The sequence below is a fragment of the Martes martes genome, assembly GCF_963455335.1.
Source record: "Martes martes genome assembly, chromosome: 2".
In the NCBI taxonomy this organism is placed as follows: domain Eukaryota; kingdom Metazoa; phylum Chordata; class Mammalia; order Carnivora; family Mustelidae; genus Martes; species Martes martes.
This window is the reverse complement of record NC_137889.1, coordinates 170,331,810-170,359,270: the sequence shown is the minus strand read 5'-3', so window position 1 is coordinate 170,359,270 and position 27,461 is coordinate 170,331,810. Positions and strand designations below refer to the sequence as shown.

Here is a 27,461-nt window from a genome sequence, read left to right as displayed (position 1 = left end):
AATATTTGCTGACTGCAGGACTTATACAGGGTGCTGGGCCCAAGAGGGACGTGGCCCTGCTTGCGGGCGGCTTCACGAGAATTGGTTCTAGTGGTTCTCTTCCATCAGGTGGCTGTAACAAGCACGGAGAAGAGAGGTACAGAAGTGCGGTTTATGGAGACAAGTCCCCAAACCAAGAGGCCTGGCCCAGACAGAGGGCAGCAGTCCAGGAAGGCTGCCTAGAGGAAGTCTCTTCAGCAGAACCAAGCAGGAGAAAGAGGCATGAACAGAGCGGGGTAGGGGAGCACACAGGCAGCAGGAACCCCACAGGCCGGGCACCAGACTGCTAATGGGTACGACCTGCAGGTCTGGGGCTGGCCATCAGGGGAGAGAATGGAAGAGTTCAAAGCAGGGCCTGTAAGAGAACAGCTTAGACGCCAGGCTTAGCCTGTGAGCCCTGTGAAGGCCATGGAGTCAGCACAGGCCATGGAGAGGTCGGAGATGTGTGCTTCCTCGCTAAAGAAAACTCGAAGAGCAGGCCTGCCAAGATAGCCCAGGGCGGGTAGAGACCAGAGGAGGTCAGCTGGGCCAGGAGCCAGGAAGCAGTCACAGGCCCTTAACTTGGAGAGCAGTGGTGGGGCAGCGAACGGGGCTGGACTGCAGACTTACTCTCCGGGCAGCCTTAGACTGAGAGAAGGGCGTGCAGATGGTGGAGTTTCTAGTATGGGAAACCAGACGAGTCATCAAAATGAACTGATCAGGAAGGGCAGACTGGGGTAGAGGGTAGAGCACCGGCAAATCCCTATCTGGACATGGGGTGCCTGGGTGGCTCAGTTAAGCGTCTGCCTTCGGCTCAGGTCATGATTCCAGGGTCCTGCGATCGAGGCCCACATGGGGCTCCCTGCTCAGTGGGAAGCCTGCTTCTCCCTCCCTTACTCCCCCTGCTTGTGTTCCCTCTCTTGCTCTCTCTGTCAAATAAATGAATAAAATCTTAAAAAAAAAAAGAAATCCGTATCTGGACCTATAAAACTTAGGGAATTTCATAACTGTGACCAATTCAGCAAAGTTCCGCAATGTCTCAACCAAAGCCCTTGAAGGAAATGGGTATCACAATTCCAAATCTGTGAATTTCAGAAAGATGACACAGCACATTGGTTGTTTATTACCTAATCCCTAGCAGGGCTGAGGACAGCAGTCCAGAGTGAAACACACTTACACGTCTGCAAAGACACAGGAAAAGCCACACTGAGGACAAGAGCCAAGTCTGCTAAAGGCCTCCTGGCAGTTCAAGTCAAATTTTGCCTCCAAAGGGTTTAAGACTCACTGCATTCTGCCAAAATGAGTTACAGGAAAACTTCTGGTTTTCATCTTTTCGGTTCTGGAATTGCAGACACAGGATTATGGACCTGTGTTAATTTCTATTACAATTTACAGAATCGGTGAGAGGAGAAATCACAGAATATTTTTAAGGGAAAGTACCTTTTCTGCTTCTGAATGCATCACTTTAGTCAGGCTTAGCAAGAGCTCTTCAACCTTGCTCCCGGAGAACTCACTTTTATGAAAGCAAAACCAAGCTAATTACCTCAACAGAAGGGACTCCCGTGGTAAGTAGGAAGCTCGGGGGCATGTGTGAGGAACAATCAGGTTTTATTTGAAGACCTTGGACACTTGAAAGGAAGGAAAGGAAAGAAGATATCATGGGCGTGGGGTGGGGTGGACATCTTGGACCAGGATGGAACTCAGTTCTCGTATTTCACCCACGGCCCCCGAGGAGGAGGCATTATGCTTCCCGATTTGAATAGTGGAGAAAAATCCAGTGTTTTTAGTATTTAGCTGACATCTTCCACACAACATCACATATGAGCTCCGCTGTATGGACAGCCTCTTCCTATGTGGGTATGTCCACAAGGCAGCGTGACCAAGATCCCAACTGCAGCATGTGTATGTGGCTCAGCATGGCCCACCCAGCCTCTCTGAACCTCAGTCCCCTCTTCTAGACAGAGGGCAGAATACACACTTTGTGGTGGTGCTGGCACAAGTGGGTGCAATTAATGGCGTTCCAGCATGGGCAACAGTGGGCCGATATGCCCCAGAAAACACAAAAAAGCCCAGCTTCCAACCAAGACAAGGAAAAAACAAAAGGAACACATACAACAGTTCTGTAGCATAAAGGCACAACAGTTTCTACTTCAAGGTCGTGCCGCCACTACCGCTCTACTGACCACAACATTCCTCCCCAGCCTGAGAATCTCACATTCTAACAGACTTCCAAAGGCAAAGGAAAGGTTGAGCCCAGCAACTGATTTCTGTGAAATTGGGGATTCATACACATGGGGAACTGAAAGCGGGTACGAATTCCAAATAGTAACACTACTGAACGTCATCACCAGCTAGATTCTACCAAAACCCCTGTGAAGGGCAAACTACCAGATCTTTAGTTACTACGCAAACCAGTCCACTGTCTCATGATGCGGTGTCAGAACCTGTCACTGATTTTCTTTATGCGAGCATCCTGTTCACAAAAACCTGACCGAGCTGAAACAAAGGTTCCGTGTGTTCCAGGAGATTCCCAATGCAACTCTGGTTCCACAGCATCTGGAACTCGGCACAGCAAGACAGGCCCCTACTCCCACTCCCAGGCTGGGAATAATCACAGTCTCCAGTGTCCAGGTCCTGGCTGGAGGAGAAGAATGACTGCCTGTCTGCCTTCGTAATTATTACAATTATTACACTTCGTAATATTACACTTGTTTCTATTTGGGGGAGGGACACTTTTTCTCCTACACTGCATTCTTCAAGTCCCATGGTTCTCAGTGTACCATGTACATGACCATGTACATGGTCTCTCCGGGCTCTGTGAGCTGCCCCCTCCACTCTCTGTGTATCTATCTATGCAAGTTTAGCTTTTCCCTCATATATTTTCAACAACATAAATGCAACAGATTGAATGTAGAAACAAAAATGAGAAGCCAGTTAATTCTATTACCCCAGACATTAAAATGTAAAACAATGCCTCTCACTAAATTTCTTTTATTTTGGAAAATGCGTTGTTCATAATGGTATGTTCCTATGTATGTGTTTATGATAGTTCTTTTAAAATACCACCACGGCTCACCCACGCTCTTGAGTACATACCCAGTAAAGGGAGGAGGTGGGCCTCGCAAGCTGAAAAAGGACCAGGCAGATGAACCCTGTTCCCGGGCAGCCTGCCTCTGTGTTCACATAATCCAGGATCTGGTACCGCCACCCCCCAGCCCCATGCTGAAGATACCAAGTTAGCACCGCGAAGAAAAAATGAAGAACTCCTCTTATGAAGACGGCATCTCCCCATGTGAGTCCCTGGCAGGGGACTGGAGCCTTGAGCACACGCGAGAACATGTTCAGCCCCTTGTACCTCACTGCTCGCTCACTGCTCACTCAAAGCACATCAGTGAAATGCGGTTTCCCATTCGTGCTCGCAGCCTGTGCAAAGTCTGTGGAGTGACAGCCCGACTCAGTGGGACGGGCTGGAAAAGGCGGCCCCCTGCCCACCCACCTGGGAATAGCACCGAGACCCTGCAGCCGAGGATAAGCCCCTCACTCCGGCCAGCCTCGAAGGAAACGGGATAAACACCGTGAAACCCTTCCTCCAGACCAGACGCGCAGGCGACGGGACAAGCCTTCTTCAGCTTCCGTGTGATGGTTCGCTGCCGAGGAGAGAAATGAGGCTCTCAGACTTCTCTCCAGGGCGGAGGCTCCCTCACACACAGGGGAGACGGCCTAGTGGCCAGAGTCACACGTGGGCATGAAGGAACTCCTGATTTGTATTAAAAAGACCTGTGATGATTCTGTGTCTTGTGTGTCTGCGTGGAGCCACGTGCTGGAGACCCGCATTTGGATGTATTTCTAAATAACCCACAACTTAATTTCACAGAGTGTTCAATAATCTAAGTGTTCACCCTTCACAGGGAAGCTTCTCGGGGATGAACCTTTCCTTCTAGCAGTTTCCAAACACGAACCACATCCAGGATCACCTGAGTGCCTGGGGGTACGCACACCCCGGCCCCCACCTGTGCTCCTTTCAGTGGCACGGTGGGGACGGTGGCCTCAGGAATGTGATTTTCACCAGGTCTTCAAGGGATCTGTATGTGAGCCCTGCCTGGTCCCAGAAGAAACACAATTCCAGCCTACTGTCTCCATGGCCCACCTGACTTCCTCTTGGCAGAGACCCCGGACCCTGCAGTTTGGCTCACTTGGCTGCAGCTGCTCCAGGAGGCCACATGGGCCACCTGCACAGCTGGTCAGTGTGCAGCAGCCCCACAGCTGGCAAACAAGTTCCTTTCTCTTGCCCCTTTCACCAAGAGCCTGGAGACTTCTGCATCCCCAGGGGGCGGGGGCAAAGCAGCCCTCTGCTGGGACCCTGGGCCTCCCTGCCCCTCGGCTTCCCCACTGGCAGAAGAGGAACCCTAACAACCTGACCATCTCCAGGTCTCCTTCCCTGATGAGACCCGTGAGCCGAAGTTGTTCTTAAATTGCTGCACTTAGTTCTGAGCAGAATGTGCGAAGGACTGGAGAAAAAAATATGCTTTGTATAACTCCTCACAATTTTTATGAAATAACCTGGTTATCAGTGGTTTCATGTCTGTCTTCCCCACCAGAACACGTGTTTCTGAGGGCAGAGAACATACAGGTGCTCTGGAAGGATCTGTAGGATTGCTGACGGAGATGCGGTGGAGTCGACGGTGGGGCAGAGAGAGAGAGTTCTTCTCTACAAGATTATTTTTAGGAACCATTTGACTGAGCTGGGTGAGCCCTGGAACTGGCTCCCTAGTTGCTCCAGGTGTGTCTGGACACATCTCTGCTAAACCCTAGCATCAGTGACCCCAGGTTGGTAGCTCACAGTTAGCCAAGGTGGGAGCAATTACACTGTGGAAGTTAGCAAATTCTACTTGAGGACAACTTCTGAGGGGTATGGGGAGCTGGCTGTTGGCCAGCACGCCACAACCGGGCGTGAAGCATCCAGGGAGAGCTCAGACCCCACGAGAGGAGAGGAGAGGAGATCGCCCCACTTCAACATACCCACGCTCAGTTCTGTCACTCCGACGTTAAAGAGAGATCACTGTGCCACTTAGATGACAAATACGTTATCATGATGTAGTCTTGATAATACCAGTGACAATGACAGACCCTCTGGAATTATGCATGTAGCTCGTGGTGCAGGAAGTTATTACAGTTGTGACTGTTCAACTCACCTCTGTAAGGCCAAGGCCCCGACTGGACAGACATGTGTTCTAGAACAAGAACACATGGCACTACACGGCAAATTCTAGGGACTTTTCTGGGTTTTGCCATTAATGCTTCTTAGTTTCTCATGTAGGACTTGAACCCAAAGATGACACCCAAGGTGGTGCTTGCCCTCAGCCCCCACGTGTTGCTCAAGACCGCCCATCTACTTCCCCCAGCACTCAGCTTTTGTGGTGCAGCCAAGCAAGGCAAACTACCAAAATATAAGGGAAAACCCTCTGTGCCTTGCTGTGGTCAGTCTTCCTCAACATCCTCAGTCCATCCTTCATTCTGGAGGCTTTCCTCCTCCTCCTCGTCTTTTATGGACTCTAAAACAGCAAGGAGAGAATTCTTCTTTCTCACATTGGATTATAGCTTCTTTCCTTTACGATACCAGGCAGGCTTTATATCTTTGGGTAAAATACATTAAGTGGAAGCAAAGACCAATACGACAGCCCCATGCTGGCTTGCGGAGACAACCACGTCTCTGGATATGTGCTTTGCCGCTCAGGGCAGCGTGGGCATGGCTAGCTGCGTTCAGGGTCACTGATGGAGGGTCTTAGAATGCCATCAGAAAATACTACCTCTGGTAACCAAAGACTCAGCAGACCTCTGCGGAGTATATACACTGTTACCACTGTACTGACCCATGGAGCACAGATTAATAACACGAGCCATCGATGTGGGGAGGGTTAGGGGCAGTTCCTGGCTCCGCTCTTGGATTTCATGGTGTTCCCAGATTTCTGGACCTGTTCACATTTTGTCCCAGCGGAATCCGATCTATCAGGGGAGAGGCTGGAGAGCCTCAGGGGTGGAAGTTCTGATTGCTGGAAGGGGTCCCGGCTGGGACGTCAGGAAGAGGAGACCCTGCAGTGGTGGAGGACAGAGGAAGGGAGCCTGAAAGGGGTCTCTGGCTGCTGCTGTTCATCACTGGCAGCTTTTCGTGTGGGAGTGGGAGGCAGGATGCTGGGCTGTCCGTGCTGTCCACTCAGTATGCAGAACCAGAGAAAGCTTGCAATCACCTGCCGGCTACCCAAATGATTGCAGGTGGAACCAGACTTAAAGGGTGGGGCAAGTTCCTGAACTAAGAAGGATTTGCTAAGTTTCCTCTGCGTAGCCCGAGAGAAGCTGTGTTCTCGTGGCTGGGTGTGGTCAGCTCTGAGAGTGCACTGCCACGTAACGAGAGGCAGGGAAAGCTGTGTTGGTATGGAGTAGGCCGATCCAAGAAAGAGAGAACTGTATGGTGTCCTGGAAAGGACAGGATACAGAAACTAAGATGACCCAGATTCCAGAACTTTCTGCCCCTGAGTAGCTTGTCACTTGGGCAAAGTACACACCTCTCTGGGCTTCATTTATCACCTCTACAGTGGAAATAACATGTACCCAATTTCATAGAGGGTTGCGTAAAGGTGAAATCGGACAAGGCTTAAAAAAGTAAGTTTTACAGGCTATAAAGCAATGCCTGACTACAAAGTCCGCTATTCTTCCTCTTTGGAGGAAAAAAATCTCATGGAAAACTGATTACATTAACAGCTAATTTCAGAAAGTAAAACAAGAGGCAGGAAAACAGAAATTCATGAAGACCCAAAATACAACCAACTAACGGGCATTCTGTTCTTCCGGCCCGGGAAGATGCCACCTCCTTGAAAAACTGAAATACTGATGTGGTTTTTTTTGCTCAGCACGACACACCTTTATTGGGCCTTGAGTTATGCAGGGCGGAGACCAAACAACTCCCTGGGCAAATGCCAACCCCTCATGAGAGGAGAGCGGAGGCGCTGGCGAAGTCTGGGGGGACTCCTAAGTGAGCCCTCCCTGCACCCGACAGAGTGGAGCTGGTGGGTTGCGCGCCCTGGGTGCTGCTGCCAGATGGTTCCCCCAGTTCAGCTCAGGAGAGAAGCTGGGCTCCGTAGAGGCCCTGGTAAAACTTAGGAGAGATGCACAGAGGTTACCTGGAAACTATACTGTTGTTGGAAACAGCTTTTGGGCCTTGGGTGGGTATTCGGAGGGCATCCAAAGAGGGGGGCTGGGCCAGGACGGGGGAAGAAGTGAGCTGGAACAGCGGCCAGTGCTGTCGGGGAGGGGCAGTTACAGCTGGCCTCTGGGCGGGGGGGGGGGGGCGTTTCTAGGGAGTGAAGGTGGGAGAAAGGTGGGGACCAGAGGACAGGAGGGAGGGCCGCCTGGCTCTGCCTGTGAACCAGAAAAGGCAGTCTCGGCTCACATGGACCCAGTGGCAACCAGGGGACAGTCTGTAGTGTCACAGCGGGGGAGGCACCCCCACCCGGAGCCCTGGCGCTGACCTGGCCTTGTTGTCCCCCTCTGCAGAGAAGGGAGGACATGCGAGCACCAGGAGGCAGAGGGCCGACGCTGCCAGGGGAAGGAGGAGAATACCGAGGGAAAACATCCTCCAAAGAAAAGAACATCTGGATTGAAGAGGGGAAAATGTGCCCCTCCTCCCCCTTCCTCCCCCTCCCCCTTCCATCCCAGGAAGGAGAGGGGGCAGGGAGAGACTGTCTGTACCCCCCACCCCCTTCCACTGCTTACTCTCAATTTAGTTTTCACTTCATTTCACATGATAGGAACACAAAGTCATTCTTCTGTTACTCATCACATTAGCAAACACAGCAGCCAGCTCACAACACTGCTTTTCTGGGGGTCAGTGGGCCAAATGGGCTCCAGCCCCATGCCTCACACTTTGTCCCCAAGGGGTAGTCACGGCCTGTCAGCACCACCCTTCACCCAGCCAGCCGTCTCCATGGGAACCCACGGGGCTCCGAGGGGCCTACCTTTGGTGGGGGGGCAAGGTCCTGCCCTTTAACCGTGTGTCCCTGCCCAACTGCAGTCCCCCAGTGCCCTGGTGTGCTCTTCCTTAAGAGGATTCAGGGCCAACTCCCAAGGCTGTTATGGGGGTCGTGTGAGATGGGGGTGCTAGCAGGGCTGCCTCTGGTCAACAGCTCTGCTTCCTCCAGCATCCACAATGTGACAGGCTCTGCCCTCAGGGCTGGGGGCACACTGGGAGATCGGCCTACTCCAGCTCACAGGGGGCCGCTTCCCTCGGCAGGGAAGGGCAATGAGAAGGCGCTGCCGGGTCACTGAGGACGGTGGCTGGGGGGCTGCGGGGAAGAGCATGGGCTCCGCGGTCACCATGCTCAGTGCACAGGCTGTGGGATTCCCAGTACGTTACTCAACCTCAGTGCTGTTCCATTTTCTCAACTCTCAAGAGGGACAGAACAATACTGATTGCGTTGGTAAGACTAAAGAAGGGAGTTTAAGTAACTCTACACAACGTTTGGCCCCAGGTAAAGTCACGCATCTGCCTTAACTAATAATGGTCATCGTAACAATAAGGAATGTGGGCAGTATCATGGTGGGACAGCACGGGGTGGGACAGAAAGGCTCAGCAGAAAGACCGAATCCAGTCTGAAGGTGGGAGAAGAGGCTAGAGGGTCAGGGGCAGTTTCTCGGAAAGGACATCTGAGTTTGGACCTAAAGAACTTGTGTGCAGTTTTCCCTTTGATTTGCTATGTGGCTAGAAAGGTAGGACTCCACACGGTCTCGTCTAGCCCACACCTCCATCTCCCGGGCAATAGCCTCCTTCCCTCCTGGCCGCTATACTGTAGGGAGCTTGGAGAGCCAGGAGGCTTCGGGCCTCCGAGCATAGTAACTCCTGGGAGCCCTTGGTGGCAGGAGCCGGGATGGCCATTCTGGAAGCAGGACCACGTGCTCTGAAAGCCGTAGGCCCGAGCTCCTGCCGCATGGGGCCGGCAGGGTTCCTGGGAGCAGCCACATCTCCACCGTGGCTCACGGCCACGGCCAGGTCCAGGGCTGCTCCATTCACCCTAGTGATCGATATGCTGACCCCGCGAATCCTTCACTGGGGCACCTGCAGGTCCAGCCGATACACTGGCTCTGCCTCAGGGTTGTTACCACTGTTTAGGAGACAAGGTTGCCACCCTGTTCCCAAAATAAAATGGCCCAAAACCCACTCACCAACTGCTTTCTACAATTGTGCTTGTAAGTCCTATCTGTGATTAGTAAAGCCTAGGGAGTGGCTCCTGTAATTAGGCCAAGCGTTGGTTCTAACACTTGTCTTCCGGCACATTCCTTCAGTGGACTATATAACCTCCTATTGGTATCAGAATCACTGAGCTGAACCACGGTCACGACCAGAGCCTTCGAGCAGAGCGGAGTTAACAAGCTGCCCAGACAAGAGAGGGATTTTTATCTACTTGAAGGCATCTGTGATTACTCCAGGGCTTTTCCAATTCAAAGACTCAGTGGTAAATTTTGATTGCTAAACCGAAAGGCAGATCACTAAATAACTCAGACAGCCTCTTCCCGTTTGCCGAGTGAAGCTTCCGTTTCCATGTCACACTGAATACAGACTTACCGAGGTCGATAAGAATCGCGTGCTGTTGGGAGGTGAGCCGTTTTAAGAGTTCTTTGTATGGCGTGTCCTTTGGCTGCTGTTTACTGGGAAACTGGTGTTGAAGGCGGTATTGCTCTGCTAGGAATTTCCAGATTTCCCCCCGGAGATGACGTGGCACACCTATGGGGAGGAGGGGTGGCAGAAAATATATTTCATGCTCAGAGAATAAGCTAAAAATAAAAATGAGTTAGATTTCATTCCATTGACCCGGCCTCTTGGTCCATATGGATTGACAGCATTGAAATGGAAAGGAAGCAACCAAAAGTCTGTCCTGTCTACTACTCCCCTGCTTCCCTCCGTTCTTCCCCCATCATTCCCCTACTTCCCCGGCCCCTCACTTTCTTTTTAGTGTTCAAATGCATACTATGTTCGGACGGAGCTAGACTCAGCAAGGCATGAACTGGCGAATGGCACGAGCCCCTATCTGGTGCCAATTAGTAACATTCTAAGGAAAGAAGTCGGGGCATGAAGTTACAGTGCACGATATCTTGTACAAGGGACGTGAGCTGAGTAAAGGGGTTCGGATGAAGGAGAGCAAGAGGTCATGGAATCCTTCACTTGTGCCAAGATGTCAGAGTGTGGGAGGGAAGAGAGAAGATGAGTCGCAGGAAGAAACTTGAAGTGTTTCCGAGCCTCGGGCATGGCACACACGTGTGGAGGAAGCAGGAGGCCGTCAGGCTGGGAGGGTTTTATTAAGAGGCGAGATTAAGGGTAAGCAAACTGCACCTTATTTGGCAGCTCTGGGGAGCTATGGAAGTTTCTGACCTGGGGAGGGAGAGGCCTAACTGGGGAATACTGCTTAGACCCCGTGTGCCAGGTGGGTGGAGATAGGGAGGAGAGGCTGGACACTGTCCACATAAATGTGCCTCGGGGAACATTCACCCGGGACCTGAAAACAAGAAAAGCTTTCCGAGAGCTGCTACTCTGTGTTTTAAATACACTTATTTGAATATTCCAAGTGATTCAAAGTGGCATCTGAAGTGTCATATGAAAAGTTCTTTAAAGCCAATGATGTTATTTAAGGCAAACTTCAGTAGCCAAAGTGACGGTTTTGATTCAAAACTTTTTGGTTCACCATTCTGCTGTTGTTACGAGGCCCAAACGCAGACATGGGGAGAGAAGGGAACCTGCAGAGTAAGACACCAAATCTTTCTCATCTCCCACAGGAGCTCTCTTGAGAGAAAAGGAAGCTCTGATTTAGGGACTGAGCTTTCCTTCCATTCAGGAAAAACTGACTGCTTTGTACACTTCCTGCTGCTCATGGTGCCTGCCCAGGAAGACCACTTCCCTGGCTTTCCACTGGCCATGCCTGAGAGAAGTCTCAGCAGCGGGTGACATTCACCGTGAGGTCACTGGGCGCTGCCAGCATTCTGAGCACTCTGTCACCCCCACGACCTGCTGAGGGAAACAGGGTGATGCTCCTCATGGTAAAGACAAGGAAACTGAGGCCAACGAGCACAGATCCCTCACCGGAGATCAGCCAGCCGCTGGTTCGGAGCAGAGCCGAGAAAGGGACTGCTGTTTCTCTCTTCATGTCTTCCCTGTCACAACAGTCAGACAAGCTGCTACCAGAAAAATATATGTTGTGTTCTGCCTGGCAGTTAGTAATAAAATCACTGTGTGTGGCTCTGAACCAGAGAACAGTCAAGGTCATTTATTATTACCAAATCCATAAGGAACTATTTAGAATACTCAGCTATCAGAAATTCTCTAGGTGGGGCAGCTGGGTGGTTCATTCGGTGAGGCATCTGAATCTTGATCTCAGCTCAGGTCTTGATGTCAGGGTTGTGAGTTCAAGCCCTGCACTGGGCTCCACACTGGGCGTGGGGCCTACTTAAACAAATAAATAAGACTTGAGGTATAGTAAGTAATTTGATTTTTCCCTTACACACACCAGATGTAAAAGAATAAAAAAGGTGAGCCTGTGGGAGAAACCCAGGGCCACACTCCCCATGCCGTGGGTTGAACGGCGGCCCCCCAAAACGTATGTCCACATCCTAAGCCCCGGAACCTGGGAATGTGATTTGGAAGAAGAGTTTTTTAGAGATTATAATGAAGGCCTTGAACTGAGTTCATCATCCTGATTCTGGAGCAGCCAAGAGGAACAGGCAGTGTGTCCAGGAGGCAGAGACTGTAGTGATGCAGCCCCAGGTCACTGACAGCCTCCACGAGCGGCCAAGTGCAGCCCTGCAGACACCTCCCCTCTAGACCTCCAGCCTCCAGGAGTGGGAGAGGAAACACTCTGTTGTTTTAGCCACCGGTTTTGTAATCATTTGTTACGGCAGCAACAGGAAACTAATCCACCTTGACGTCTGCCTTTTTATGTTATTCCATTCCTTCTCTCCCTACTGTCTCTGCTCAGAGGAGTACCTTAGGGTGCGAGTACACATGCACGTGCATGTGCAAGCCCTCAACATTTCAAACTATATTAGAAGTAAATGTGGCTTGAAAAACAGTCAACGTGTTAAGTGATTTATAGTGGGGCTTTTCACAAAGTATTTTTTTCGGACTGGGAAATTTTCCCAAGGTATGAGATGACCAATTTCCTCTTGTTACTAAATTATTTCCATTATCTTATCAGATCTTTATTTTTTGGAGGAAAAGATACTGCTTGTGTCATAGGACAATACCACATATTCTGGTACTGAAGAGAGCTTAGGTTTTCTGATTTAAAAACAAAGAGTCATGGGGCGCCTGGGTGGCTCAGTGGGTTAAGCCGCTGCCTTCGGCTCAGGTCATGATCCCAGGGTACTGGGATTGAGCCCCGCATCGGGCTCTCTGCTCAGCAGGGAGCCTGCTTCCCTCTCTCTCTCTCTCTCTCTCTGCCTGCCTCTCTGCCTACTTGTGATCTGTCAAATAAATAAATAAAATCTTAAAAAATAAAAAAAATAAAAACAAAGAGTCATGTGAATTGGAGCCAGTGCCTTTGCTGAGAAGGACCTGGAACCCCCTTCCCCAGGCTCAGTTTACCTCCACTCGTAACCCAGTCTTACCCCGGGGCTGTAGGCAGGGTTCTGCATGGACAGGACGCCACTCTCCCCCTAAATGCAAATACCTTTTTATTTTTACTGACTTTAAAAGTAATTTGTGCTCACCACTTTTTTTTAAAAAGCCCTTCTAAAAATGCAAAAGATATAAAGAAAGTGAAAAACCACTCAGAGCTAGAGTGAACATATAATTCACCACCCAAAGCAGGAAGCTCTTGAAAGCAAAGGGAGGAAGGTATTAATTTATGGTCATCCCGCCTATTACTTGGATATCTGTAAATGTGCCATGCGTGGCTTTCTACATACGTACGTGGACACAGAAATATACAGCTGTATGTGAGACCATGCACTGCTTATCTCAGACACCTTCTGCATCAGTAATTATAAACTGACTGCATCATTTTCAAGAACTATGGCATAGGATGGGCACATGGTTGGGGTTTTGGAGTTCTGTTTTGGTTTCTGACTCTCTAATGCCACAATAAACATTCTTCCTACTGCAGTGCATTTCTGACTGATTAATTTCTAGACTAGGTTTCTAGATGTGGTGTTGCTGGATCAAAGGTAAGGAGTGTTTGCCTCTGGCCCTTATTGCCAATTGCTCAGGTGGCCTTTTCGCAATCTCCTTCCTAACAAGTATGTTCTGGTTCGTAAAGTTCTACTTTGCTATCTTTGGTGAAATCATTTAAACCCAAACTAAGCTTTGAGTTATTTAAAACTCCACAGAATTATTCTTCCTTCTCCCGAGGTGACACCTTAATCCTGCTGCTTTGATCCAGTTCTAACCAGGAAAGCTCAGAACTCCCTTTCCCCGTGTCTTCAGGATCCTTAGGTCATTAGGAGGAAGGGCCTCATCACCCACACAGGACTGTCTTCTAAAGGTTCCGCCCTAACCTGGCCTCTACCTAAAAGGCGAAAGGGGTGGTTCTGATTTAATCTCCTTTTTTAGTCTGAGCTACAGGATGGACTGTGGGCATTTGTTCAGAGTCATTACGTCTTACGTACTGAAACCAGCTGAAAAACTGACAGAGTCCTTCGTGCACTTAGAAATACAGAGTTCCTGCTGCAGAAGGCGATATGGCCATGTCCGCGGATCCAGAGGGAATTCCAGGTTTGGCTCACCTCTGCATACAAACTACACAATCACCTATCCCAAACCTCACTACACAGGCACCAGATGCCCCGAGTGCTTCCGTCAGGTCCCCCTTGTAAAATGCATAATGAAAACCACCATATCCAGCTGCTGGGCTTCTGAGAAGCTCCAACATTTGGAATGGCTGTTACAGACCCATGCGATACCTTTAGTGGAAGCAAAGCCACCTAGAGACCATCGTGCCATCAACAGTGGAAAGGGAAAGAATAGACTCATTAGACTCATTCCCTTCCCCGCTTTCTCCTTTTTCCAGACAGCAATCTGGGGCCATTTGGTGCAGTGCTAAGCCTCCAGCAACCACTAAGGGCACAAAGAATGTGAGAACTGGAAGAGAGTTGTGAGACCCTCAGTATGGTCTATGCCTCTCATTCTAGCAGCCAGGAGGCCTGTGCCCAAAAAGGCGAGGACATCTGCTGAACACCGGGAGCCACTGGCCAGCTTGGAGCCTGACTATTCACTACCTGCCACATTTCTGATCTCTGAGAAGAGAACTGTCGAGGCAAGTTCAACCACAGGTAGTACCGTGTGTGGTGGTGAGAACTCCAGCAGACGGTTGTGTGTGCAGCTCTGTGGCCCTAGGCCCATTACAACTGAGCAATGCTTCCTTATCCATAGGAAGGGGAAAGTCATAACTAGCAATAACCTTTTATTACTAAAACAGGTGCTGTGAAATTCAGATAAAGGTCTAATAATGCCTGCAGGAGGCTACAGAAAACTGCTTTGTCCCACTCACTGTCTCAGAGATGAATTACACTTGTGTAACTTCTTCCACTGAGCTGCTAACAAAGTCAGAAGAAAACTGTAAGCTTCATACATATTTGCAAAGGTTGGTCTGAATTATTGGGTTATTCATGACTGCATTGACCAGAACTCAGTGATCACTAGATTAGACTCCAAAAGTCTCTGATTTTCCCAGCGGATACTAATATATATTTACCTAAAAGAAATAGTTGAACACTAACTAATCTTCAAGGTTAAGATGTAAAACCGAGATACTCAAACTCGCTGTGATGAGGGACCGGTTTTTGTTTTCTTTTGAAGTGTTCCAATCCACCACTGATACTTTTATAGATTACACTATAAGTGAATTTATAGAAAAATGAAACGGGAAAAAGAAAGACTGACACAACAGAAGTCCACTTTTTTTTTCTTTTAAGGATTACCCTTATCAAATTGCTGGAAAAGTTTCTAAATGCTTCGTCTCAAGTTCTACGTTTAGACGTCACGTGTGGACTGGTGCACAGTCAGCAGACCGCACTGAGTAACAGCAAATACTGCCCACCCACCTGGGCCTCCCAGGACAGCAGGCATGCGCAGTGGGCTTCCAGGGATCAGCTTATCTACTGCTCAAAGCAATCACTGTCAACACCCACATTCACACCTGGGGAAAGTGGGTCTCAGGGAAGTTAAACCATTTGCCTAAGATCACACGGCAGATCAGTAGGGCTGGGATCTAAACCTGGGACTACCTGTCTGAAGTCTGCAGAAAACGCTGTGTTCTCTCTCCTGAGAGTGTTCAGAGAGAAGCCTGTGCAACTGGTTTTCACTTTACCATTTAACTCAGAGTATGTCATCATTACCCAGGTTGTAGGCAACCAAGCCCTGTTTTCCTATCTTCTTCCTGTTATCTGGGCTTCTGGGCATTTTAATTCATTAAGAAGAATCCTAAAGGTGATATAACTTACATCAGTTAAGATATCTGGAAACAGATTAGGGAAAGATATGGTAACTAGGAGAGAAATGGCCACCAAAATTGGACTTGAACATTTTTTTTTTATTCCATACTTCTCCCCAGTCATCAGGGCGAGGTAAGGATGGCTGGACAGATTTCCCACAACGCTTACCTTGCCCAACAGCCAAATGCATTTTCTCCATGTCAAACTTAATTTTTGATCTTCCTGGAGTGCTAAGCATCTTTTCCCACACTGTGGTTACTTCTTTAAGACAAGGAGTGATTTCTTCATAATCCAGCTTTAGGCGCTTGTTCAGCAGGTCATTTTCAGAGGCTAGAAGAGATCATTTAAGAACACACGTTAGAGAGAACGCCACGGCTGCCTACTCACAGGTCACCACGGAGATGCTGAGCGGTTACAGTAAGCTAGCTTACTTCCCATTTCCCTTACCTTGGGAAACACTAAATGCACGTAGGAGGTACCCTTGATCTCTCTTGCCCCTTCATTGGCTCTACTCCCGAAATATGCTCCCTACCTGTCCAGTTCTAGCAATCTCCACAGCTGCCCTATTAAACCACAAATACCTCAAGGACAGGAGCTGTGTGTGAAAATCCCTTGTGTCTGGCATGGTTAGAGACCAACAAAATTTGTTCATCTGAGCCAGGAGAGACACCCCCCACCCCAAGGAAAGTTCCTCCTTGTTTAAAGTCAAACCTCTTTAGGTAGTTTCTACTTAGTCACGTTTCTGCTTCCTGCAGCTCAACAGAAGAAATCTGTCCTTTTCATAGGACATCACCCCAAATACACGAAGGTACTTATTATTTCCCACCAACCTTATTCAGCCTAAACCGCATTAAGGGTTGTACCTAAATTACCAAAATGGGGAGCGGGGAATCAATAAAGGAAAAGTTTAACTTGACAATTCTCAGGATTAGATCGGACAACTTCACTGCCATCCAAAACCACTCTATCCTATTTCGACACAGGGATAACGTCAGCCCCCAAATTCACTCTGCCTCACGTCTCGGATCCTAATTACGAGTTTATTAGGACAACAGGTAGGAGGCATAGCTAAGTATAAGCCAATACCTAGGCCTCTGCAGAACTGATCAACTACTGCCTTTTACAATTTAATAAGCAAAGACTAAGTCCTCAGTACTCTGTATTTAGCAACATTTTATCCTAACGACTCTGAGGCAGGATTCTGGGTGAGAAAATCGAGGCACAGAGGCTGAGTAGCGCCTCCACCGACCTCAGCAGGAGGGGGAGGGGACTGAGGCCCTGCCCTTGCCCTTGTCCATGGCCCCCCTCAGAGCTTGCTGTTATTGTACAGTTTTTCTGGGACGAGGAATGTATCTATCAGAGACCTTAAATGTTTGACAGAATCCAGTGGAGGTTTCTGGGCCTAGAGTTTTCTGAGTGAAAGATTTTCAACACAAATGTGATCTCTTTAACAGATACAGGGCCGTTCAGATCTTTTTCTTCTCATTTCAGTTTTGGCAAATTGCACCTTTCATGAAGTTTATGCATTCTGTCTAAGCTGTTCAGTTTCCTGGCATAAAGTCATTCTTAGTCCTAGAGACACTGACAAGTCAATGCAAACATCTCGTGCGTCTGCCCGGCCCCCATCCCCCTGAAAGTACGTGTACTCTCCCCACCCCAGCCCCACGTTATTCAGGAGAAGAGGCTGAGCAGGCTCCGAGTCTGCCCAGGGCCACAGAAGTAGCAGGTGCTGGAGACAGGACCTACCTGAAGACCCCCGGCTTACCCACTACACTTCTGAACCCCAATGCCTATTATTTTTAAGATGGGAATTATGCTACAGTACTGAGTTGCTCTGATGAGGATTAAAGGAGATGAGACAGACTAAACATCCACAAAATGTCTACCAATCAGGAAGTGCTCACAAATTATCAGAAATATAAAGGCAAACAAGGAAAAGCATAAAACATTGCTTTGCAAATTTAGTGCTATAACACGAAATAAAATATTTTCTTTTTCCACATTAGAAATTGAGCAAAGGCTGGCTCCATTAATCTGGTTAATACTCTCCTAACAGTAAGACCTTATTCCTCGGATGCGCAGATTATGTACTTAACTGACCCAATAACCGCCTTCAAGTACAAATGCATCAAAAGATGTGCTGAAAAGGGATGCAGAGCTCCCTCGTCCAGCCTCTCATTTCACGGACACAGACACTGAAGTTCGAAGCAAGCACAGGGCTTGCCCAAAGTTATTCACCAGCTGGTGGGTCATCAAGTGATTCTGGGCCCAGGGCTGCCTCACCTGCGAGTTTTCATCTACTACTTTAATCTTTTCCTTACTTTGAATAATACTTTTTTTTTTTTTAAGGTCCCACTAACAACCCTTGGGACAAATCGGGTTCAGGACCAGCTTTGTTGGGGACAGTGACTGCAGGTAGCACTGGACTCTCGGTGCCAATGGACATTTCTCCGGCTGTGAGCCTGTCGGGCTGCATGGAAGAGCCCAGCAAGCAACATGCGGAACCCGCTCTGAGGTCAACAGAGCCATACTATCCAGCTGGAAGATTCGGTTGAAAAGGCTTAATCCATGTATTTCACTGTTGGCCCGAGCACCGTCCTGCTGTTTGAGTATCCCAGCGCTGCTGCCGAAGATCCGAAGCCTCCAAAATGTCTTATCAAGCAAGCCAGTTGGTGCATGCTTGTGACAAACGTCAAGGCTCCCAGCCAAGGCCTTTAGATACAAGACCAAACTGTTTAAAATATTAAATAAAGGTCTACAAACCCATGATTTTGCATTTCTGGGGCTAGAGCAACCAGGACTACATGAGATCAAATGGAACTTTGCAAAAAAGAGTCCTCAAAACATATATCACCATTTGCCATGGATGTAGGAGTGAACTTGGACTTCGGACTAATAATCTTCAGGTCTGATTTACGCCCATTGCACAGGGTGGACTGTAGCTGCCCACCCCCAATCCTGCACCATTAACATTGCCTTCACAGATAAAATGTTCTTTCAACTGCCACCATCTCTTAAAAACTTAGTAAGGAAAGGCTAAGAGGCTGGAAGCATCAGTGATTAAATGACCTCCAAACCTGTAGAGATTTTGGAAAAATCCGATTCAATCTTTATTTTTTTTTAATAGCCAACATATTGCACTTGCTCAACCAGGAAAAAAAAAAAACTTTAAAAAATACCTTCAGTTACAATTCATTTAAATTCAAAATTCAATGTGTTATCATACCATTATGCAGATACAGTATCTTTAATACGAACTTTAATATGAAGCATGAAATTCTGAATTCATGAAGTCAGTTCCACAAGCAATCGTGTGCTATCCCCAGACCATGGCTGTATTGAACCACACCCTGTCCTGCATGAGGCTGCCCGTGTCTTCATGTAGAACAGGGGGAGAATGATGTTGCAGAAGAGTACGGCTGAGACTGCTGGCCTGTGAGGCAGGCAATGCCTTTTAGTCCCAGCACCACGAAAAGTTAGCCGTTTAACTCAGGGGAAATCAGAATTCAGCTTCCGACTGCCTACAATGGAGTGAAGTGGCTTCAGATCATGTGATCTGGTTCTTCCTCAGATGCAATGGTTCTGGAATAGTAACAAATACTTAATCCACATATTCAAAAGCCAGGAAATAGGCTTAGCCACAGAAGAACCCCAGCACACCTGTTCTTCTCATCTCTTTCCCAAACAGCAAGCAATTCAGCTTTAACATCTGATCAATTTCAACCACTCTCAGCTACCATTTAACTTTCCTTTAAAAAGCAACTAGGAGTGGCACCTGGGTGGTGCAGCCGGTTAAAAGGGTGACTCGGGCTTCCGCACAGTTTGCGATCTCAGGGTGGTGAGACTGAGCCCCTCCGTGCTCAGTGCAGAGCTTCCTTGAGATTCTCTCTCCTTCTCCCTGCCCCTCCTACTCGTGCATGCGTGCCCTCTCTCTAAAAGAAATAAATAAGTCGGGTGCCTGGGTGGCTCAGTCAGTTAAGCGTCTGCCTTCGGCTCAGGTCATGATCCCAGGGTCCTGGGATGGAGCCCCGCATGGGGCTCCCTGCTCAGTGGGGAGCCTGTTTCCCCCTCTCCCTCAGCTACACCCCCCACCCCCAGCTCATGCTCTCTCTCTCTCAAATAAAATAAAATAAAATCTTTAAAAACATAAATAAATCCTTAAAAAAATAAAAAAACAGCTTCAAAAACCAACACAACAGAATGACTGTCTCTAATACACAGTACACTCCTGGTTGGTTCTGGTCAAATCTTGCTTCTGTATTGATTTAAAGATTTATGTATTTAAGAATTTATCTATGTGTGAGAGAGAGAGGGAGAGTGCACACACGCGGGTGAGCATGGGGAAGGGGGGCGGAAAGAGAAAGAGAGAGAGTTCCAAGCCAACTCCACGCCGCGTGTGGAGCCAGACTCAGGCTCGATCCCACAACCCCAAGATCTGAGCCAAAACCAAGTCAGATGCTCAACTGACTGAGCCACCCAGGTGCCCCTTGTTTCTATATTACATGGTAATAAATGACCTTTTCTCAACAAGAGCTAGCCCCCTCAAGGTCCTGGAAACCGAGCTTCCAAAATTCCTTAGAGACTTACACTATCCCGAACCCCTTCCCAACTTGAAAGTATAAAATGGGTCACTCCTCGTGACCCCAGTGCAGCCCTTTCTGCCCATGGGTCCTGTCCCCGTGCTTTACTATTTTTTTTTAAGGTTTTATTTATTTATTTGACAGAGAGAGAGAAAGAGATCACAAGCAGGCAGAGAGAGAAAGGGGGGAAGCAAGCTCCCCGCTGAGCAGAGAGCCCGACTCGGGGCTCGATCCCAGGACCCTGAGATCATAAACTAAGCCGAAGGCAGAGGCTCAACCCACTGAGCCACCCAGGTGCTCCTTTGTTTTTTTTTTAAAGACAGCATACTTATGTCAGATGTGATTCACTTCAGAGGCAAGATAAACGATCAGGCCTGATCATTCCAAAAAATGGCAAACCAACCTTGCAGCTTCTGATTTTCCTTCTCCATTCTGAGAAGCAGTATCTGCTGTAAAATAGCCTTTTGCCATAACTCCCGAAGCTCTCGAGAGGTCCTTTTCTTTTCCTCTGGGACGGGGCAGAAGGGTCCATCCTCGCAAACTGGTTCTAAAGGAGATCGTGGTGGAAGCTCTCCCAGTTCGGAATATTCTGGGGATGGAAAAGGACATTTCAGAAAGGGGTCATTTTTTTTACAAATAAATTTAAACACAGCATCAAATCAGAAAATTTCTGTTATTATGAAGTGATATCACCAGATTTAAAATTCAGGTTTTAATATGCACTGAAACAAGTTAGGTCTGAGCCACAACCATCAAATTAGACAGCAAACAGCAAGTTAAAGTTCGAGGACCTGAGGTAATGTTCAAAGATACCTACTTTTAAAGGTGTAAAATTCCTATTTTCTTCTGAATTAATGTATTATTGGTGATGGCAAACATTCACAGAGTGCTCACTCTGTACCAGATTGTTCTGAAGGCTTTATGGATACTAGCTTATTTAACACTCAACTACCCTAAGATGTAGCTACCATTACTATTCAGTTTTAAAGAAAAGCAAACCGAAGCACATTTGACACTTGCCAAATGTCACACAGCTCAAAGTGCAGAACCAGGATCGGGGACCCAAGCTGGCTGGCTTCCATGTGCTTTCTTAAGCACCATGTTCTAAGGCTAGGTATTCTGGAAGAAGATTAACACGTATTTAATAGCCAATAATAGCCAATAATAACAGTGACCACTAATGGGTCCTGTACCAAGTGCTGGGCACCATGCCAGGTGTTTTATATGGACAGACTCATTGAATCCTGAGGACAACTCCAAAAGGCAGGGATTCGCCTGAAGAGAAAACTGAGGCTTAGAGAAGCAAAAGAAGCCGGCCAGGGTCAGACAGTGAATAAGCACGTGTGTTGGGATCGCAAAATATGCCTGCCTGACTTGGAAGTTCATGCTTTCGGCTCAATATCCCTGTAATTCAAATGTTTCCTATATGTCATCAAGTTTCAAATTTCTATTTATTGGCTGAAATCTCTTTACATTTCACAAATTTGTAACTTTCTCAAGTGCAGACCCCATGTGGCTGGGACACAGGGCTGTTCTAACTCACAAGTACCTTACAGACAAGCAGAAAGATCATCCCACCTGCTTACTCTGAAACTAGCTACAAACAGCAGGAGTTTTTATGTGGAGCATGACTCAGCCATCAGGAAGGATGAATGCCCACCATTTGCATTGACATGGATGGAAATGGAGGGGACTATGCAGAGTGAAATAAGTCAAGAAGATAAAGACAACTATCACATGGTTTCACTCCTGTGTGGAACATAAGGAATGGCGCAGAGGACCACAGGGGAAGGGAGGGAAAACTGAATGGGAAGAAATCAGAGGGAGACAAACCATGAGAGACTCTGAACTCCAGAAAACAAACTGAGGGTTATAGAGGGGAAGGGGGTAAAGGGATGGGGTGACTGGGTGATGGGCATTAAGGAGGGTGGTGGTGACCACTGGGTATTACACACGACTAATGAATTGTTGAACATTACCTCAAAAACTAACGATGGACTATATGTTGGCCAATTGAACATAATAAAAAAAAAGGTTTTATATGAGTGGGCCCCATCTGAGGCAATGTATTCTTGAACTTGCCTCTAAATTGAACCTATACAAAATCACGGTCCTAAACATTCTGTGGAAAGCCCTTCACAGACAACCCAGATCTCATGACCACCCAGATCACAACATACACTCTCTTCCAGGGTACAGTTCCAACAAAATCCCACACTACAATTAATTTCCAAAAGAGTTTCAGCATTGACTGCTCATTATCTAAAGGTGGGTTTGACTTCCTGTTATGAAATCTGTGAAACCAACACAAGCCACAAAATGTTTCATTTCCTAAAGTGACTTGTCCATCTTAACTCTATTAAAGTTACTGGATGAAAGAAACTTATCTCTGATAAGCATTAAGAATGCTTTGTCATCTCTGTAATCATTTAAATGCTTATCACATTTCTACCTACATCTATTTCATTATGATCCTTTAAATGAATGAACAAATAAAAATTCTTTTGGAGGTAGTTTATGCATGTTACAGGAGGACGCTCATGTGTAATGGTCAGTATAGAAGCAGGAATCCCAACTGTCTGCACTGGATGATCTCAATCTTAAAATTATTAAGAGAAGCGGGACCCGTTCAGTGACCAAAAGATCAGACTCTGGAGCCAGGTTGTCTGGATTTTAATTAAGACTCTCCAGTTTTTTACTTTGTGACCTTCAGCAAGTTGCTTAACCCCTTTATGCCTCAGTTTCCCAATCTGCCAAGCAGGAATAACAGCACCTCCCTCACGCAAGTGAGGGATTGGGGCACCTGGGTGGCTCAGGAGGTTAAGCATCAACTCTTAATTTCAGCTCAGGTCATGATCTCGGGATCTCGAGATCTGTGCCGTGTGTGGAGTTTGCCTGTCTCTCTCTGGCCTCCTGCTTGCATGCTCTCTCTCTTTAAAATAAATAAAATCATTTTTTTTTAACAGAAGCATTACAGGGATTGAGTTAATACATATCCTAGAAGCTAACTGAAACAGGGTCAAACACACGGTAAGAGCACTGTGAATACTAGCTTCTTATCATTTGTTATTACATAGCCCTTAATAGCAAAGAAAAAAATAATGGAAGGAAACACATCAAAATTTAGCCACTCCGTGCTAAGCTCTAAAAAGACAAGACAGACCAATTGTCAGGGAGGGTCTGCCTGGCACCCAGCACAATGCCTGGCACCCAGCAGGTGCTGAGCAGACAGTGCTGAAGGAGACACACAGACGGGTGCTAGGTTTGCATGTGCTGGCTGTTCTTCTTTGTACTTCCTAAATCGTGACAATAAATGTAATTTTTAGAACCAACTGTAGAAAGGTAATGCAAATCTGTTCCCGATTTGAATCAAAGATTGCAAATGTTCTGCAAAACACTTAGAAGACAAACGAATCCCCCCAAACTTGTGCACTTAGCATGAGTTGGTCCCGACAGAGCCAAAGTGGATCCTTTTTCCAGGAGGCATTTTACTCTGTGTTCTTCTTCAGTCTTACTCTGCAGCCTGGAGTCTTCCCTCTTGGCTGTTGAAACTCTACTGGACACTGCGGTGGCGATTCAAGCTCTGCTTCACCTCATCGGAAGGAGTCACACTCCCACCGGGTGTCAAGGGTCTCGTTTCCCAAAAGTGATGGCGGGGAGACGGCCTCGCCATGGGCAGGTGCCATGGGGACAGCCGTGAGCAGTGCCGAGCTTTCACGGGCACGCAGGAAGACAACCAGGGACCCGTCCCAGTGACAGCAGGAGGCACAGTGTAGACATTTCCCTCACCCTCAAACCCTGCTCATCGGTCAAGGGCTCTTGTCGCCTAGCCTCCTGCCTCAGGCCTCACCCCTACTCTTCAGCACTGCCCTTCTCCTCTGCTGCGTCTGGAAAATTCCTACGACGTTACTTTCAAATCCTGCAACGTCATGAACAGAGCAGGGGAGACCCAGGCCGGGCTGATGGGACAGGTCTGGGAGTTGATGCTGCTTGGTCGCCGGGTCCACTACTCTCTGCTGGTTGGCCTGCTGACGAAAGCCAGAGTCTAAGGAAGCACAAGATCTGCAAGGTTACAGGCATTGTTTGGCAACGGTGATACGCGCTGTCTCCCTAAAGTCGTTTCCCTAATGTTCTCGGCTTCTGCCTACTTTTTGCTCTTGATCGCAGCTCCGTTTGTGAAGCATTCACTCTGAGTCTTTGACACCAATAAGCTTGTCTGATTCTCACGACCACTTCATGAAACAGGTGACCCTGCCATCCTCATTTTACAGCCCAAATAATTAAGGAGCAGTGAGGTTTTGTAACCTGGTCAAGGTCAGAGCCATCACATGTAGACGCGCAAGCATCACGTAGGCATCTTGCTACGATCCAGATTTTGATTCAGGTCATCTTTGGGGGGGCCTGGGAGTCTGCATTTCTAGGCAGCTGCCTGGCGAGGCTGCCACTGCTGGTTTTCAGAGCACATTTGGGGGCTCTACACCGCAGCACCCCTCTTCATTCACTCATGTGGTGCTCTGTGCCCCACAGCATGTCAGCTCATTTCCTTTCCCTGCCGCCATGGAGCACAGGGCAGGCACTGTCAGGGTCAGCTGCCTGAGTTGAGGCATTCACACGTGGCCAGAGCCTGGCCTGATCTTGGCCGGGGTGCAGAACATGAAGAAAGTGCAGAACACGAAGAAAGACTGCAAGTATCGGCGTTAGTTTCGCCTCTCAGTATATGAAATAAGAGCTAATCCACTGTAAAGGTCACCAAATAACCCTAACAGTTGACAGCAGTGTTTTCTCAACTTCTCAGCACTACTGACATTTTGGGCTGGCTAATTCTTCGTCACAGGGATTGTTTTGTGCATTTTAGAGCATTTAGCAGGATCCCTGGGCACTACCCACCAGAGGACAGTAGCATCCACCCACCCCAGTAGTGGGCATCCGAAATGCGCTGACATTGCTAGGCATCTAAGGGAGAAGGGAGAGGACACAATCACCCAGAAGAACCCCACGCAGAATTAAAAATCCATCGCTATTCCTCTCCTAAACCCTAGGAAGGGGTAAAAATATATCCCCTTCACCCAAGTTCATTTTAGGTGCTGTCAATTACCGATGTTCCAGTTTGTAATTAACAACTTTTAGGCATATCATCCTTTGTTCCTATTAAGCGTAGCCTAGGTAAAAAGTAGTTTAGTAACTTACAAAAAGGCTGATAGTTAAATATCAGTTTGTTCTAGATCTGGCCTGACTAAATGAACCCGAGTGGACTGTTCTGATCAGTGCAAAATGACCCAGGCTTGGGCCGAGGGTATAGCTTTCTACCAGTCCTCTTTCATGGGCACATGCTTGGGGGTACAGAGTGCTTGGGGTATAGTCTTTGAGACATATACTCAACACACACGGGGATGAGGGGAGTGGCCAGGTGAGGATAACATGAAGATGATGGTCAACGGTCTGCTGAGACCCTTATTCTAATAATAAATATGTGCATTATTTTAACTTGGATCACTCCAGAGCCATTTACACCAGTAGTTATCGAGTCCCTTATATGTACCTGGGATGATGTGACGTGCTAGGTGGTCTAAGAGAAGCTCCTTTGATGTTTCTAACACTCTTCAGAACAACATTGAGGATCTGGCTTCCTTCCCCGACTTATATACTCTTGCTGAGAGGCTGCTGGACAGAGGCTGATGGGGAAGAGCCCAGTAGGGGCCGGGCTAGGGACCCTCCACCCCCAGGCCGGCTTGGCGGTCCCTCTTTGTAAACCTCTGTAAGCACGTACACCTTTGGGGCTCTGGTCCCTTGGTGCAGAGTGTGAGAAATGATACCTCTGACTGCCCCAACTGTGGAGCCCACAGGCACTGACAGACAGACAGACTTCTACATCTGCAGGGCCCCGAAACCAAAGGGCCGCAATGACACGTTAGCCTGGGATTAGACTGTATGCTGAGATCAAGAGCCTTTCAGAAACAAGACCCTTCAGAGGGTTCTGAGAACCTTAAGATCAGCCGCTCTGAACCAGGCAACTGCCTCCCCTGAAATCCTTGCCGTGACATTCCCAACAGGGAGGTAAGTATGACCTAGGTTGGTGCGTCAATACTTGAGCGGCTAAACTGTTCTCCTGAACCCGCGCTGCTCCATCCTTCCCTCCCCGCCTCTGCACACAGGTGTTCGGGAAGCGCAGGACTCCGCAGCGTCGGCATGAGCACGGCTGATGCTGTGACTAGGCGGAGGCAAAGGAACACGGTGCTACGGTGCACACAGCCTCCCAGCTGTCCCTCGAGGACCGACAGTGTGGAATACGGGGCCACTGGCTGGTACGGTCACAAGACACGCTAGCAGCTTTGGACGGTTCTCCTTCTTGTAGAGGCAGGACAGTAAGCCACACACTAAATGCCCTGTAACAAAGGGGACCTCCAGGAGGAACGTGAAGGCCCCGCTTCTCTCAACATTCTGGGCTTTTCTGTTATCCCATAGCAGAGCATTTTAGAACTCTCTCCATCTCAAAAATCCTGATCTCTTGTTCCAAAAGAGAAAGAAATGCTTAAGAGTCCAGTTTATTCTGGAACCTCTGTTTTAGCAACATGAGTAGATTTTGGAAATGAGAATTAAAACTGAACAATAAGCCTCTGGAGAAAAGTTAACAACAGGGATTAACATCTACAGCATCTGTTGTTACCAACAGCTGAAGACAATTCCTTTAAAAACCAGAGTAAAATAACGGTGCAGACTCAGGAAAGGAACAGGCAGTCCTCTGTGAACGCTGTCAGACTGTTTACAAAGCACAAACAACTTTACCTCTCCTGCGACAGGAGGTTGGTGTGGAGAGCAGGGACTTCTGTGGCCCCTGGTCAGCCCCATGCCAGGGAAACAGCAGACACACACGGAACAGTCACTGAACAAAAGGATTCATTTACCCAAGACTGCCCTACACCCTGTCGTGTCTTCTTTGGAAAATAACAACAGTAGTAATAGTAATAGAACTTCGTTACTTTCTACAGGTGCATTATAGAACAGCCCAGCCACAGGGAGATAGGATTTCTTCTTTTGTTATTTTTTTTTTAAAGATTTTATTTATTTGACAGACAGAGATCACAAGTAGGCAGAGAGGCAGGCAGAGAGAGAGGAAGGGAAGCAGGCTCCCCGCCGAGCAGAGAGCCCGATGCGGGGCTCGATCCCAGGACCCCGGGATCATGACCCGAGCCGAAGCAGAGGCTCAACCCACTGAGCCACCCAGGTGCCCCACAAAATACTATTTTTAAAAGAAGAAATCCTTGGGGGCGCCTGGGTGGCTCAGTGGGTTGAGCCTCTGCTTCGGCTCGGGTCATGATCCCGGGGTCCTGGGATCGAGCCCCGCATCGGGCTCTCTGCTCGGCGGGGAGCCTGCTTCCCTTCCTCTCTCTCTGCCTG

At 48.2% G+C, this 27,461-nt stretch overlaps 1 protein-coding gene across 2 annotated transcripts in view; it reads right to left on the bottom strand.

Annotated features, from left to right (window-relative positions):
- TBC1D1 (TBC1 domain family member 1) overlaps positions 1-27,461 on the bottom strand; it is a 226,762-nt gene that overhangs the window by 25,233 nt on the left and 174,068 nt on the right. For both annotated transcript variants that reach the window (XM_080796164.1, XM_080796165.1), the window contains 3 exons: positions 20,470-20,655; positions 15,655-15,816; positions 9,632-9,790 (listed from right to left, as the gene is read on the bottom strand). In XM_080796164.1, coding sequence (XP_080652290.1) covers positions 9,632-9,790; positions 15,655-15,816; positions 20,470-20,655 — 507 coding nt within the window. The remainder of the gene's footprint in view (positions 1-9,631; positions 9,791-15,654; positions 15,817-20,469; positions 20,656-27,461) is intronic.